Source organism: Osmia bicornis, chromosome 12 (genome assembly GCF_907164935.1).
Source record: "Osmia bicornis bicornis chromosome 12, iOsmBic2.1, whole genome shotgun sequence".
Lineage (NCBI taxonomy): Eukaryota > Metazoa > Arthropoda > Insecta > Hymenoptera > Megachilidae > Osmia > Osmia bicornis.
The window spans coordinates 528,265-544,684 of record NC_060227.1 but is presented as its reverse complement, the minus strand read 5'-3'; the positions used below and the strand labels follow the sequence as shown (position 1 = coordinate 544,684).

The 16,420-nt window shown below is 38.0% G+C and overlaps 1 protein-coding gene across 4 annotated transcripts; it reads left to right on the top strand.

Annotated features, from left to right (window-relative positions):
• The first annotated feature begins 162 nt into the window (after nucleotides 1-162).
• LOC114879469 (glutamate synthase [NADH]) lies at nucleotides 163-16,349 on the top strand. 4 transcript variants are annotated; one of them, XM_046288295.1, is made up of 34 exons: nucleotides 163-624; nucleotides 4,052-4,180; nucleotides 4,425-4,555; nucleotides 5,114-5,240; nucleotides 5,377-5,502; nucleotides 5,624-5,767; nucleotides 5,842-5,930; nucleotides 6,006-6,210; nucleotides 6,277-6,437; nucleotides 7,355-7,460; nucleotides 8,388-8,510; nucleotides 8,672-8,674; nucleotides 8,806-9,029; nucleotides 9,100-9,199; nucleotides 9,301-9,635; nucleotides 9,728-9,968; nucleotides 10,045-10,182; nucleotides 10,381-10,566; nucleotides 10,649-10,935; nucleotides 11,003-11,168; nucleotides 11,236-11,436; nucleotides 11,570-11,959; nucleotides 12,031-12,365; nucleotides 12,448-12,586; nucleotides 12,655-12,968; nucleotides 13,045-13,204; nucleotides 13,278-13,444; nucleotides 13,519-13,784; nucleotides 13,858-14,255; nucleotides 14,347-14,592; nucleotides 14,661-14,828; nucleotides 14,892-15,002; nucleotides 15,070-15,226; nucleotides 15,323-16,349. In XM_046288295.1, exons 2-34 carry the CDS (start codon nucleotides 4,061-4,063, stop codon nucleotides 15,457-15,459), a joined length of 6,201 nt encoding a protein of 2,066 aa, XP_046144251.1. In that variant the 5' UTR covers nucleotides 163-624; nucleotides 4,052-4,060; the 3' UTR covers nucleotides 15,460-16,349. The 4 variants fall into 4 exon arrangements, with proteins under 4 accessions (XP_046144251.1, XP_046144249.1, XP_046144250.1 ...); XM_046288293.1 differs by lacking the exon at nucleotides 163-624 and adding an exon at nucleotides 3,801-3,907; XM_046288294.1 differs by lacking the exons at nucleotides 163-624; nucleotides 8,672-8,674 and adding an exon at nucleotides 3,802-3,907.
• The last annotated feature ends 71 nt before the right edge of the window (nucleotides 16,350-16,420 follow it).

The window sequence follows — 16,420 nt, the reverse complement described above, 5'->3', positions numbered from 1 at the left end:
GCCCTGTATAGGAATTTGAAGTTATCAGCCAATCAAACAGCGCTTGTACGTATCGACTTCCCGGGACTTGTTCGGAAGCGTTCGATAGAGAGCGCAAACACGTGTTACGATTTAACTGACATTGACTGGAAATTTGCCGAGAGAGGCGACATCGTCGCGTCGGTTGAAAGGAAATATTTTTGCGCCTCGACTTGTAGGATACGGTCGAGCGTCTTTAACTAATTCAGTCAAACAGTGGCAGTCGGTGCGATTGGTTTGCCCAGTGACTGCACATTTTCTTCGAATCTGTAACATTTCCAATAGTGCTTTCATTAAAATAATTTAGCAACTTCAGTCACGCTATATGATTTTCAACAATTTTCGCAACGGCCAATTGGAATTTCGTTTTTCACGGTAATATCGTACACCGAGCAGAAAATTGACTAAATTGTGCGCGGGTGTGTGTGTTAGATTTATAAAAATCGATTAAAGTAAAAAGAAAAGAACAATTAGTAGAAACGAAAAAGGACGGAAGCAAAAACGTGAGAATATCGAAGAAGGAAACGATAGACACAAGTTAGAATTTCAAATAACCAGACTGCGGATTAAGCAAGCGTGCTATCAATCGTTGACACGATTCGACAGGTAAATGTTTTTCTAACTTTGACTGTACGTATTTCATTTCGAAACTTGTTACATCCAGTTAAATAGATTAAAAATAAAATTTATCGAACAAAATGTCGCATACCGCGATAGAATTATTCAACTAAAAACAGTTGGGACCAATCCAAAAATGCTCCTTTCGTGCCATGCAACAAATTAACGGTAAAAATAAATCATTCAATCCTAAAATGGGTATGTAGCGTGAAGCATAACGCGCAAAATTGGTCTTATCGATACGCGTGTATGCAAACAAACGATTCTTTTAACAGTTGTGCTGAACCGCTTAGAAAAACTTACGAAACCGGTTTATTTGGGGTAACCAGCTTGAATTCGACGAAATTGCTGCACGAGAAAGAAATGTACGTTCGTCTATATACGCGTATATGTTCGTCGGCACTAAAGTGTTGCTAGTTTTGAAATAAACGGTAGTACTGCTGGTTCGTTTCGTATTAATTTTAGCAAACTTCAAGGTTTTGCCCCCTGTTATTGCTTCTTTTTATAGAGACTAAGTTTGTTTCTGATGAAATTGGAAAAAATCTACATATGTATATATTATACATTCGATACTCCAAATGTACAGAATCGAAGGACGCGATGCAATTTAACCCAATTATTTCCCATTAAGCCCAGAGTTACATATTATTTTTGAGATAGTACTTTCTAGTATAAACAAAAGTACTTGTTAATAAAAAAAAAAAACTTTACGCGATCATAGAAGGCGTAGTAGAATGTTATAAATTCGCAACTTGGGGTATTAATGAGTTAACAGCGATCGTTGTGACGAACGATGGCAATTGATCGTTCGGAGTCCAAGTTTCAAACGAATGAATGAATGCAACGGAGGGAAGGGGGGGCATATAATTTCCTATTAGCGTTAAGGAAGAAAATGAGAAATCGCAAAATATAGAGGGAAACTGAAATCGACACACTTAGATCGTATCTAATAAGCGATAAAACAGTGTACTCTACTATACTGTACATACTAATGAACTTGTTCCCCTCCCTTCCTGCATTCTTACGATAACCGGGAGTTTCCGTTGCATGTTATCGTTATTTTTAAGATCAAGATTTTGCAAGAACCTCGAGATAATTACTTTTTAAAATTGCACGGTATTTAAAAGAATTTACGCGGATGTACTTTATCTTCGAACGAAAGAAGAAGGAAAAATAGAAAAGATGATTCTATGCATGTTTTAAGGGTTCAATTCTTGATAAATTGCCCTGTGTAATATCTTTCAGTTATTCGATTCACTGATGTTAATTTCACAAGGTAACGGCGTTATCAGTAGAGTTTTCGTATTCCTAAGATAGATCTGTATTTTAAGGGGGGAAACTAAGAGTTTTCTAGGTTCTATTGGTGTTTTGGCAACAAGCCAAATATCGTTGCCGGCCAAGCTATCCTGGTTGCTTGAAAACGTGCATTTCTTTGGCCGAATTGTTGAGTGAACGAAAAATATCGCTGATCAATCAAATTACATACATTACAAAACCGGCCTCGTTCCAAGCTCTTAGATATTTTTCTCATTTACGTAAAATGTCGGGAATAGAACAGGTTCTATTAAGTCGCTATAAATTTATATAAAAAGTCGAGGAAGAAGAGATAATCCACGATGTAGAATGATATTTTACGCAATAGGTTAATTTAATAAGAATAAGTTACGTGCACGTCGTGAGAGCGATAACGAATGTTAGTCCAAGTTCCGCGAAGGGAATACATATTGGCGGTAGCATTGGGTGTCGGGAGATCTAGGGGTGGGTGAAACTTGACGATTTCAGCCGCGATGAAGCGTAGCGATAAACGAGAGAAGAAAGAGGTTTGCAAAATGAGTACCCTGGTCGACGATACGCGAAAATCAACATAAGTAATTAACAAGTCGAGACGAGATAAGATTTAAATGTCATTGAACAATTCGTAGAACTGTAGAGGATTGAATTACTGGTAGGAGGAAAAGTAAAGATAGGGAAAAATTAAAAAAAAAAAAAAAAAGTGTGTGTAAAAGGGAAAATGAAACGTGGCGGTAAAGAAGTAACCGCATTAGTAAACTAGATGAGATGTGTGTTTGAACGATTTGAACGCAATCGGTGCTCGTTGAAGTCGCGTTGAAATCGAAGAAAAATCAATCGAACGGAAACAAAGTGTACTATCGTTATCGCGCAAAATTTGAAGGGTAAGCATATTTGTCCGATAATCAGCGTGTGGTAATCGCGTTTCACGAAAGGCATAATGTAATAATTGTTTATTTTTTCATTTTCTTTTACTATAAATTAACAACAGTATTTCTCTTCATTTTGATTCAACGAGAGAGGATTTAAACGTAAAAATTGTGCTCCGTAAAAAAAGAGTTATGCCTAAGGTTTAGACGACGCGACGCAGGATTGTATAGAAACGCGCTAAAGAAAAAGAAGTATGAACGTACATTGTATGCTACGCGAATTTTTCTTTTTGTTCTTTTGAAATTGAATTTTTGCAGAAATACGCCTGCCTATAGGCGATACATATCTGTTGTATAGAGAATGAATAACGAGCAACGTACGCGATGAAAGATATTTATTGTCGATCGACCGATCCATCACGATATGCGCAATAACGGAGTCTAATTACCAGCACGTTACTTTCGTAGAATAGCTCGTACACATAAGTGTATCCTGTGAACGCTTCTCGCCTTCGAACTCGACCGCAGTAGAGGTGACCTACGATCGCTGATACCGATAATTTACCAGATCAGATTTGCAGTACATCATATTTCAACGTGGTGGTCGTACTTTAAGAACTCGAAAGATATCGCGTACGGAGAAACCAGAAACGATATCAAAATATCTTCCCTCTTCTCATCCTTTATCTACTCTCTTTTTATTCTTTACTGTAATTAACGTACCAGCAGATGTACGAATGATCGCTTGCTAAACCTTGGAGATTTTTGAATTTCAAAACGTTTGTACGTTTACCTTGTTTATACGTATCGATATACGTGTTGTATATCTTTTCCTGTGTCGATTTTTTTATAATATTTTTTTCCCCCCCCCCCCCGTTCTCAATTAGGAAGATACCTTTAATGCATTAAGCGAGGAAAGAGAGGTGCGAATGCGCGCGCACGCGCAACCCTTTACATAATAAATCGATGGCATGCGCGTAAACACGTTCGATCGTCGGAACGTCGCACACCGTATGCGCGTGTTACGTGCGTGTAGGTTTCTGCAATCGTGTTCGCTAAGAAAAATTCCTTTTCGAATTGGATCGCGAGTTCACGCGATACGCTGTTTAACTGTTAGTCGTTACATAATTTTTTCGCATATTTCTGCTCTTCTTTTCTTTTCTTTTCTTTCCTTTTTCCTTTTTTATATCCTCGGTATTCTAGCTCGTTCGATTCAACGATAACCTTGCAAATTTATATTTCCTTGAATTTTTCAGAGAGAAATTATGAACAGCGATCAAAGTTGGTCCTTGCCCCCGAAACAGGCTCTTTACGATCCAGCTCTTGAAAAGGATGCCTGCGGTGTTGGATTCATTGTTGCCATTGATGGAAAGAAATCTCATAAGGTAAATCGATCACGTTTCCTTTCCTTCTCTGTTAACGTTAGATAATACATAATTGAAGAAAATTTCATTCGTATACAGTATGTCTTCTTTGTTTCAAGGGACAGTTTAAGTGATTTCAAGTTGTGACACTCTGTGTATGTCTTTTTTTTTTTTTTTTTTTTTTTTTCATCCTTATTTCCTCCTTTCTTTTTTCATTTATCTTTTCTATCGTAACATACAGAATGTTGTAAATATACTTTTACAGATTATTAGAGATGCGGAAACTCTGTCGGCGCGTATGAACCACCGTGGTGCCTGTGCCTGCGATAATGACACGGGAGACGGAGCCGGTGTTCTTTGCTCCATTCCTCACGAGTATTACGCTGAAGAATTGCGGTAAGAGATAAGCAGCGATCACGGTCCTTCCACTGCTTTGTCATTCATTGACGTATACTAGTAACGATGCGTCCGATAACGCATTTCATTTCATAATTCGTACGACGTAATTTCTGGGGTTATCGCGTAATTTACGAATCTCTCGATCAGCGCATAGAAGTGCTGTGTGTTTACTTTCTTATCGATTCTATTATTTATTACCAAACAATATCAGCTGTGTTACACGGCCACGGTCGATGCTAACAAAAAATGTTTCGTTTCTAACGTTGTTAGATGTTTACATCTATTTTTTGTTAGATATTTTACAGTCTGCGACATTGGTAACGATCATGTACGTTTCTGACTGAAAATAGAGATAAGTTATTGTACACGGAAGTTGCAGCTTGACACGAGATATATTGTACATATGTATGTAGTCTGTGATTGCTGATGATCAAAATCTATTTTCGTTTTAGCAAATTACACTGACGATGAATGTCCGCTAGTAACGCGTATAAAATGAAAATAAAATGGATGCGCTTTGGATTTTGCTAAACCGTGTGTAAATTTATTTTTCAGTGAACAGCAAAACGTCGAATTACCAGAATTTGGACGTTACGCTACCGGTGTTCTATTCCTTGACAAAAATACACACAAAGAAGTTGAAGCTGCGTTTGATAAATTGGCGAAAGAATGCAATTTAAGGGTACGATCTATTCGACGCTCGTTTAAATATACAATTTCTGTAGTTTCCGCTTATCTTATTTCTAATTGCGCAGTCTTTCCTACAAAAGTGTTTTTCATCAACTTGTATTTTCAAGTGTTTTTTTCCTTGATTGTAGGTGATTTGTTGGCGAAATGTTCCAATTGATAATACAAAAATTGGCGAAGTAGCACGAAAATGCGAGCCTTACATGCGTCAAGTCTTTGTCACCGGCGATCAAGATGACGCTACTCTTGAACGACAGGTAATCACGATTCGCCAATGTAATCTTTCATTGAGTAAATAAATGATATAAGTAATATATTGTCACGTCGATGTAACAAGCGTATTGCGACTAAAATTCGTTTTCCAATATTTCATTGCAGGTCTTCGTTTTAAGGAAAAGATCCTCTCATTCTATTCTACAGTTAGGCGCAAGGTTCTATGTATGCTCGCTTTCCGTACGAATTGTCGTTTACAAAGGTCAATTAACGGCGGATCAATTATGGTTGTATTTCCTAGATTTGAAAGTAAGAGAAACTTTAATATTATACGTATAATCGTTAATTTAATAATCGAATTGACACAAGTGTGTTTCTTGTAGTCGCCAAAATTTGAAACCTATTTGGCATTAGTTCACACGAGATTTTCTACAAATACGTTTCCCAGCTGGGAAAGGGCGCATCCTCTTCGGTAAGTGACTCAACGATCCTTAACCGTGTCCGGTTTTTCTTATTGATCAATAGAAAATGATAACTTTGCCTATAGATTATTAGCACACAATGGCGAAATCAATACTTTAAGAGGAAACGTAAATCTGATGAAAGCCCGAGAAGGAGTTATGAGTAGTAAGCTTTTTGGCGAGCAATTGAAAGAGCTCTATCCTGTGGTAGAACCAAATCTTTCCGATTCAGGAGCCGTCGATTGCGTTTTGGAATTCTTGGTAATGGTCGGACAGCGATCTTTACCAGAGGTATGTAATATCGAGGTATTGAAATATTAACCAGATTCAAGATGTTATTGAAAGTAATACGTTTAGGCAGTAATGACGATGGTACCGGAAGCATGGCAAAACGATATGACGATGGCGACTGAGAAGCGCGACTTTTATCATTGGGCTGCTTGCGCGATGGAACCATGGGACGGTCCTGCTCTTTTAACGTTTACGGATGGACGTTATGTCGGTGCTATTTTAGACAGGTAGGAGCTAACATTTGCATTTTGCGGTTCAAAACGATTCTTATCGTCTACCCGTTTTCATACAGTTTCACTCTCGTTGAATATGTAGCGTTTTGATCAAATCTTTTCTCACAGCTGTTGTTCAAGAACAGAAAAAAGAAATGTGTCGGTGACATAATGAGGTCAAAGTTTAAGACATCTTTTACAGTGTATTCGAGAAGAAGCTGTCATGAGAACGGCGTACAAGTTAAACGTAATAAATTGCACGTTACAAGCCTGATGTTATCTGTGAAATCCAGTGTGTACGTACATGTATATATATTCCACATTTTTATATGTAGAAAGAGTTGAAGAGGGTCACATTTATTATGACAAAAAAAAAATAGAAAGGTAAACATGGATTATCGAGGTTCTGGAGGGAAGCAAGGTAATAATTTTTAAGTCTATTATAATGCAAGATCAAAAGGTTTAGGAAAAGTCAGGAAGTCTACTCGGAGGATACATTGCAGTGGTGAACAAAAAAGAAAAGAATTCGTTTCCCTCCAAGGATCGTAGGCAACGGACCGTACAGCGCTGTCACTCGTGTCCAGTGCCTACAGAATCGATGTTTACAGAAAAAAGGAACTTCATTGATGTCTCAAGATTTTTTGAAGTAACTAATAAGCACAGGGGATAAAAAGAGCGAGGAAAGGATCTTTTAAGCGTGTAAATGAATAAAAGAATGAGTTTATTTGGATGTGTGTAACAAAAGAATGATAAGAGAGAAGAGAAAACAAGGGGGAAGAGAGAGAGAGAGAGAGAGAGAGAGAGAGAGAGTGAAAGAGAGAGTAGAAGAGGAGGGCAATGCGAAAATATAAAGCAAAGTATAGTTCACAGTTGATACTAGTACGCGACACTGAGGTGGTAATACAAAAGACTTTTGAATTTTTGTTTGGCAGAAACGGCCTGCGCCCATCGCGCTTCTACGTCACTAAGGATAACATGATGGTGATGGCGTCCGAAGTGGGCGTCTATGACACTCCGCCCAGCAATGTAGTCCTGAAGGTAAACGAGGAAACAAACACATAATCGGCCAGGCCAGTCCTTTTTAGACATTTTTTTCAGGCCGAATTATTTGTTAAAGAAACAGTGACTTGTGTCTAAATGCTTTTTGTATATTGTCCAACATGTAGCATTTCAGCTTTAGAGGGGATACCGCGGGCACAAAACGGAAAATTTTTTTTTTAAATATGAATCAAACTTGCATTACTTGAACTAATCTAAAGAAATTCATTATCAATGTCCTGTTTCTTCTTCTTCTTCTTCTTCTTTATTTTTTTAGCTAGTCAACGCAAGAAAATACATGAATCCTGCATACATCGGTCCATAATCTTACACCATCTTTATATCCACACTCTTAGCTGGATACTTTATGTGCATTCTCTTTAGTTCATACATTGCTCGTCTTCATCTATCTGTGCTCTAGAATGGATATTAGATCAGAACAGAATGGATATGCACCGGTACGCGTGGGCGTGTGCCTGTATGTGCGCATGTATCGTACTTGTAACACAATCTCTCCCACCGGCGTTACATTTGAATTCAACAGCATATCATATGAATTAACCAACTGTCTGTAGACGATTCCTGGACGATTTCTAAAAAATTTTCGGGTTTAATATTGCAGGAGAGATATGCCTTTATACTTTATATTATTTCCCGACATTTATTCTTGTTGTTGTTGTTGTTGTTGTTGTTGTTATTATTATTATTATTATTATTATTATTATTATTATTATTATTATTATTATTACTATTACACGTAGATAGAAAATCACGCACTGTGTTTGTTTAATCTTTTAATATCTTAACGCAGGAATTAGGTTTGTATGAAACTACGCAAGATTATCATTTGGTGCTACTATAATGTACATGTCCAGTGGTTGTTCGTATTATTTGTTGATGATTAGTTGAGTTTCATTTTATTTACAGAGCCGTTTAAAACCAGGAAGAATGCTGCTCGTCGATACGCATGAAAAGAGGATCATAGAAGATGTTGAACTGAAAATGCAAATTGCTAGAAGCAGACCTCATTCGAAATGGCTTAAAGATCAGGTAGACTTATTTCTTTGCTTTATGAAATATAATCTCTTTTCATCCGACTATCAAGTACCAATATCAATATCTTTACATATATGTGACGTTAATCTATTCGATTAAAAAGAAAACATTTATTTCTCTTTCCAAACAACAATCGTACATGTCATCGTACGCAGATGGTGAGTTTTTTCTATCCATTGTCCAGTGATTTCTGATTACGCTTTGTTAGATCATATTCAACGCCGATTATTTATCCTATAATTTACTTTCTTGCTCGAATTTCTATTCAACTGAACGTACTTGCGCGTAGATTACAATGGAAGAGCTACGAGCTGCAGACATCGAGCATGGCAAATCAAACGCGGTTGCTGTTGAGAATGGCTTCGTTGCAGAACAAGATAAAGGCGAGATGGACAGTGACGGAAATCCTATATCTGCTGTGAATCGAGTCTGGGGAGGTGATAAAAGACTATCCCTTTACGGTTATACACTGGAGACTATTAATATGCTGTTCCTACCGATGATGCAGTCCAAGTACGTATTATATCTCCGATTATTTTAATGATTACCGGTTAATTCATGAAATTGTATAACCACTATACAGAAAAGAAGCATTAGGTTCAATGGGTAACGATGCACCGCTTGCCTGTCTTTCACAATTTCAACCACTCGTCTACGAATACTTTAAACAGCTGTTTGCTCAGGTATAATTAATTTTTCTAACCAAAAACGCATTGTTGTTTTCTGTAAATAATTCATGTTACAGATATCAAATAATATACTTGTTCGTTAAAATTTCTCTTAGGTCACAAATCCTCCGATAGATCCTTTTAGAGAAAAAATCGTTATGTCGATGCTGTGTCCTATCGGGCCTGAAAGCAACATTTTGGAACCAAGCGAACTTCAAGTACACAGACTATTTTTACCGCAACCGATATTATCTTTAAGCGATCTCGAAGTTATTAAACGCACGAGCTACCGTGGTTGGAAGAGTAAAGTGATCGATGCAACTTACCCTGTAGAAGAAGGTCTATCTGGATTAGTGAAAACGTTAAATCGCGTCAGCGATGAGGCTAATCAAGCCGCAAAAGAAGGATATCAGTTTCTCGTTCTTTCTGATAGACAAGGTGGTCCAGACAGGTGAATAATATATCTTCTGTGAATACTACCAGGTATACAATGACAAAACGTGTAAGCGTTTTTTTAATAGCATTCATTGTCGTTTCTCTTAGAGTACCTGTTAGTAGCCTCTTAGTATTAGGCGCGGTGCACCATCATTTAATTGAGGAACGACAGCGTATGAAAGTTGGTCTTATCCTGGAAACTGCCGAAGCTAGAGAAGTACATCATGTTTGTTTGTTACTTGGTTATGGAGCAGATGCTATCTGTCCCTATCTTGTTTTCGAAATGGCAAGAAATCTTCGAGCGGATGGTGTGCTCCATTCGTCGTTCAACGATAATATCCTATGTTCTGTAAGTATATTGGGTTACTTTTAGACCTTAGCAGAAAACAAATATAATAAAATCATCGATTCTGAACACACTGTAGAACTATGCGGAAGCAATGGAGAGAGGTATAGCAAAAGTAATGGCGAAAATGGGGATCTCCACGTTGCAGTCTTATAAAGGAGCTCAAATTTTTGAAGCAGTCGGTTTGGCCGATGAAGTCATTGAGAAATGTTTCAAGGTATGTAGCAACACAGTAAAAGATTGTCTACATTGAACGGTGAACCGACGAAATTACACATGATTAAAAATTGGATCCAATTAATGAGTATCATGATTCAACCACCTTAATGACGTATTAGAAATATAGATTATAATATGCTTCGATATGCTATCTGCTTAGTTCTCCTAACTTTAATATTTTGTTCTTTTTGTTCAGGGAACCCAGTCTCGTATCGGCGGAGTTACCTTTGATATTTTAGCAAAGGAAGCGTTTGAAAGGCATCAGATTACGTATTGGAAGAAACCTATGGATATGCTCGTTATTCGCAATCCAGGAATTTATCACTGGCGATCCGGCGGAGAGAAACACATCAATGATCCTGATAGTATTGCTAATTTACAGGTAAGTTTATAACATTTTCTAATAAATATGAGTAAAAAAATTATTTTTATTTATACATGTTTTTAATTTTACATTCCTTTAGGATTATGTTACCTCCAAGAATTGGAATGCTTATGAAAAATACCGAAAAACCACGATGGAGATGATTAAAGCGTGCACCCTACGAGGCCAGCTAGAATTGATAGAAAAAACAGACAACGCGATACCTATAAACGAAGTTGAACCAGCATCAGAAATTGTAAAAAGATTTGCGACTGGTGCTATGAGCTTTGGAAGTATTTCCATAGAAGCGCATACCACTCTAGCAATTGCAATGAACCGCATTGGCGGAAAATCCAATACAGGAGAAGGTGGTGAAAATGCTGACAGGTAAAATTAATGACATTTTATCGCGTAATGCAACGACGATAATCCAAAAATCCTTGCATGTTTTCAGATATCTCAATCAAGATCCAGAATTTAACAAAAGATCAGCCATTAAACAAGTTGCGAGCGGTCGTTTCGGCGTAACTTCGAGCTATCTGGCAAACGCTGACGATCTTCAGATTAAAATGGCACAAGGAGCGAAACCCGGTGAAGGAGGAGAGTTGCCTGGTTATAAGGTAATTAAGGTTACTTTAATCGCTTACAGAATCTGATGGTTTAAATATATTTATATAATCTCTACAGGTTACAGCTGAAATTGCTGCAACCAGACACTCGGTACCTGGCGTAGGATTAATTTCACCACCACCCCATCACGACATTTATTCCATCGAGGATCTTGCCGAGTTAATTTACGATTTAAAATGTGCGAATCCCAACGCCCGTATTTCTGTGAAGTTGGTGTCCGAAGTGGGAGTAGGCGTAGTTGCAGCAGGAGTGGCCAAGGTAACTTTCCAAAATATTATCATAATAGATCATTGTATTTGAGAATCATGTTCTTCCATGATTGTCTATTATCTTGACAAGCGATACATATATATTATTGGTGAAAAAAAAAAAAAAAAAAAAAATGAAATAGGGAAAAGCAGAACATATCGTGATATCCGGTCACGACGGTGGAACTGGTGCTAGCAGCTGGACGGGAATAAAATCCGCCGGATTACCCTGGGAATTAGGAGTTGCAGAGACTCATCAAGTTCTAACATTGAATGATCTTCGATCACGTGTCGTCGTTCAAGCGGATGGTCAAATGCGCACTGGCTATGACGTGGTAGTAGCGGCTCTCTTAGGTGCTGATGAATTTGGTTTCAGCACTGCACCTTTAATTTCTATGGGTTGTACGATGATGAGAAAGTGTCACTTGAACACTTGTCCAGTGGGTGTTGCGACGCAAGACCCAGTCCTTCGAAAGAAGTTTGAAGGAAAACCAGAACATGTTATTAACTTTTTCTTTGCATTGGCAGAAGAGGTATGTGGGATCGATCGAGGGTAGACAATTTGTCCAATAAAATTGGTAGTAATAATGTGTCTTTGGTTTAGGTACGTTCGCACATGGCTAACTTAGGAGTGCGCAAATTCCAAGATTTAATTGGTCGCACAGATTTTTTGAAAGTTCGCAAGGATATTTCGATTGAAAAAGCTAAAACGTTAAGACTCGATAATATATTACGGAATGCATTGGAACTTCGACCAGGGATAAATATCAAGGGAGGATCCGTGAAACAGGATTTCCAGTTGGAAAACAGACTCGACAATCGCGTGATCGAATTAGCTAGGGATGTGTTGGACAGAAAGAAAGAGAGCGTTACGATGGAATTGAATATTAATAACGAGGACAGAACGTTTGCATCGACATTAAGTTACCACATATCAAAGTAAAGGAGCAATTTGTCAAGATTCTCTTATCAGAATTTCTTCGCTAATATCAAATATTTGTAATTTATGTTTCAATTGTAGATTATTCGGTGAAGATGGCCTACCAGAAGGTAGTATAAATATCAAAATGAAAGGTTCTGCAGGTCAGAGTTTCTGTGCTTTCATGACCAAAGGGGTTCACGTTACTCTCGAGGGAGACGCCAACGATTACGTGGGAAAAGTAAGAATCTTCCTTGCTATTATCTACCGATCTTCCCTGTACTAAATATTCTAGTTGACAATTTTCAGGGTTTGTGCGGTGGAGAGATTGTTATATATCCACCGAAAGATTCCACTTTCAAGTCCGAGGCAAACGTAATCGTTGGTAACGTTTGCCTTTATGGTGCAACATCCGGCAAAGCCTATTTCCGAGGGATTGCCGCCGAGAGATTTAGCGTTCGTAACAGTGGAGCAACAGTTGTAGTGGAGGGTGTCGGAGACCATGGGTGCGAATATATGACTGGTGGTTGTGCGCTTATTCTCGGACTGACGGGACGAAATTTCGCTGCTGGCATGTCTGGTGGTATAGCGTATGTTTTTGATGTAGATGGGTCGTTCAAAAGGTACGCAAAATCGACGTAGTATCATCAACTTTTCACCCAGTGCGCATACATTAACCCATTTTAATTTCCTACGCAGCAAATGCAACCCTGAAATGGTAGAATTACTTCCTTTAAACCAACCGGAAGATCTAGCGTATGTAAAACAACTTTTAGAAGAATTTATTGAAAAGACCGGTTCTTTGATCGGTCAGAGTCTTTTGAAGTTATGGCCTGAACCAACGACGCGATTCGTTAAGGTATTATTTACAGTAATTGATAAAACTTCATCGTCTACTCTAAATTTCTAAATCTCATTTGATTTTGTCAAAGGTATTTCCATATGAATACCAACGAGCATTGCAGCAACTCAAGGAGACGAAACGAGCGCAAGAAACGGTAAACGGAGATTCTGATAAAAAGTCGAATGCTCAAGTGAAAGATATCGAAGATGCGGTTGCCGATGTTGACATGGAGAAGCGTAAACTGGACAAAATCAGGTACATTAAGAGCTGATTGAAATACAGTACTAAACGCTTATAAATAATGCATTTGTTTTTATTACCTGTTTCAGGGGATTTATGAAATACAAAAGAGAAGTATCGATGTATCGGCCGGTTGAGAAACGAGTTATCGATTGGGATGAAATTTATAATTTCCAAGGAGTTCGTAAAGGACTGCGCGTACAGGCAGCCAGGTGTATGGAATGCGGTGTACCGTTTTGTCAAAGTAGCCATGGTTGTCCTTTGGGAAACATCATACCAAAATGGAACGATCTCGTTTTCCAATCGAATTGGAAAGAGGCATTGAATCAATTGTTACAAACAAATAACTTTCCAGGTTAGTTTTATCGCGAATTTAAAAGATGTAGATCCCAACTGATATCTAATTAACGAATGAAAAATACATTTAGAATTCACTGGAAGAGTATGTCCTGCTCCGTGCGAAGGTGCCTGCGTATTGGGTATATCAGAACCACCGGTTACGATAAAAAACATTGAATGTGCAATAATTGATCATGCATTTGAACAAGGTTGGATAGTTCCGCATCCACCTACGATGAGAACCGGCCGTCGAATTGCCGTGGTTGGTTCTGGCCCCGCAGGATTAGCTGCAGCTCATCAATTAAATAAAGCAGGCCATTTGGTGACCGTTTACGAAAGAAACGATCGAATAGGGGGCCTGTTGCAGTACGGTATACCGACTATGAAACTATCGAAACAAGTCGTTCAAAGAAGAGTTTCTCTTTTGGCCGCAGAAGGCATTACATTTAAGACTGGCATTAACGTCGGAAAAGATATTTCCGCCAAGGTCAGATGTTATTCAGACTCAGTGAATTAACTTCCTACTTCATTCCTTAATCGTTCCTTCTTTTCATCTATTTATTTTTACACAACAATAGGAATTGGCTGAACAGTACGATGCAATGCTGCTTTGTACTGGCGCGACTTGGCCGAGAGATTTACAAATACCTGGTCGACATTTGGAAGGTATTCATTTTGCTGTAAGTTTCCTAGAACATTGGCAAAAGAAACAAATGGGGAACGATGCTCCGTTGGATATGCGTTTAATGGCTAAGGATAAGGATGTCATTATAATAGGTGGCGGGGACACCGGTTGCGACTGCATAGCTACATCTTTACGACATGTATATAGCAACATATTTGCATACTCGAAATACAAGAAAGTTCAGATGAATAAATCGTAACGTTGTAGGGTGCCAAAACGATCACTACTTTTGAAATTCTACCGGAACCACCGAAGAAGAGAGGGTCAGATAATCCCTGGCCTCAGTTCCCACGTGTATTTAAAGTAGACTATGGTCACGAAGAAGTCTTCCTTAAGTTCGGACGTGACCCGCGACAATTCAGTACGTTAAGTAAGGTACGTAGATAAAGTTTCGTAGTTTCGAAGTTCCTGTATATGTACTTTCTATACTTGTTATAGGAATTCTTGGACGATGGAAATGGTCACGTAAGTGGTATCAAAACGGTATCAGTGTCGTGGACAAATGAACATGGTCGTTGGAAAATGGAAGAACTTCCTGGAACAGAGAAGGTAAAAATTGTGAGATAAGACAAGATTATTTAATATTGAATTAACCAATTCTGTAAATTCTGTGTAGGTATATAAATGCGACCTAGTTTTACTCGCAATGGGTTTCTTGGGTCCTGAAAAATATCTTGCTGAAGAATTAAATGCGGCATTAGATGAAAGAGGTAACTTCAAAACACCGATTGGTAAATACGCAACAAGTTTATCGCGAACATACGCTGCCGGAGGTAAGGGGTTCTTTTTATTATATATATATATACTATCTCTCTGGTTTTATAACATCCTACGTGCTATGACTAAAATTAACTTTATCTCGCGTATAGATTGTCGGCGTGGACAATCGTTGGTTGTTTGGGCTATCACAGAGGGTAGACAAGCCGCGCGAGAAGTAGATCTGGCTTTAATGGGAGAAACTGGTCTTCCTGTAACCGGAGGTGTAATAACAGAAGTTGTAGCTTAAAATGTGTTAGCGTTCATCGATCAGTCATGCTTCTTCATACTCGGTTACTTTTCCCCCCCATTTTCAAAAATAAATTCCACGAGAGCATTGGTGTGTGCAAACGTAAACGAGTAACGAAGAAGAGATGATCTGTAGAAGGACGAAAAGAAAACCAGTATTATTTTTATCGTATGTTTACACGGTATTGGAAGAATCGAAATGTTATTACATAATGTTTGTCACCGTGATAGGATGAGAATAACAATGTAGAAGAAGAAGTTTTTAGAAGAAGTTTCTTCATTTTCAATGAATTGCCGTTGCATTGTCGTTTATTTGTTTCTGCAAAAATTTGGCAACTAATACAGGTAAGCAGTGATAAATATACAGCAACTTTATGTCCGTATTTTTTTTTTTGCGTTTCTTGGTAGTTATACGAGGTATAAATAAGCATTTTTGCAATATCGATAAACTCGGGAAATGATCTGAACGATATGATGATTCCAAAATGAATTGTAGATGATGTATTTTCAATGAACTAAAATTGTAAACTGCAATAGCTCGAATTATATTTTGAAAAATTAATTAAAAACAGGTGCGAACGCAAGTAACGGTTGCATTCTCCCATTTGTATTTTTTAATCTTTGTAGTTTTTAGTATGATGTTGTTATCATGCACTTTTCAGTCATTCTCAAAAGTTTGCGATGAGATATTTATTTATGAAAATTTCAACATTGCGCATATAGTTTCTCGAGTGTAAGAGAGATTTGTACTCCAACAAACCTCGTTTGTTGCGTGTACTATTGTACATTCTATACAAAGAGAGAAAATCACTTGGAGACAATAAGTAAATAAATAAAGGATTAACTATGAAGCATTAATTGCTCTAATAAAATTGAACGAGTTATTTGAAACAGTGTTATATCGACCGCCACCAGAGTCCATAACTGCGCAAAGACCAGTTTCCGTTCTTTCGTGCGCATCT

What these genes read in the sequence shown, in the direction of transcription:
- LOC114879469 (XM_046288293.1), top strand. Translation starts at nt 3,809, where the DNA reads ATGCGCGTGTTACGTGCGTGTAGGTTTCTGCAATCGTGTTCGCTAAGA. An exon ending in TATTACGCTGAAGAATTGCG is followed by an intron (nt 4,556 to 5,113) that starts GTAAGAGATAAG and finishes TTTATTTTTCAG; the next exon opens with TGAACAGCAAAACGTCGAAT. An exon ending in TAGCTACATCTTTACGACAT is followed by an intron (nt 14,593 to 14,660) that starts GTATATAGCAAC and finishes GTAACGTTGTAG; the next exon opens with GGTGCCAAAACGATCACTAC.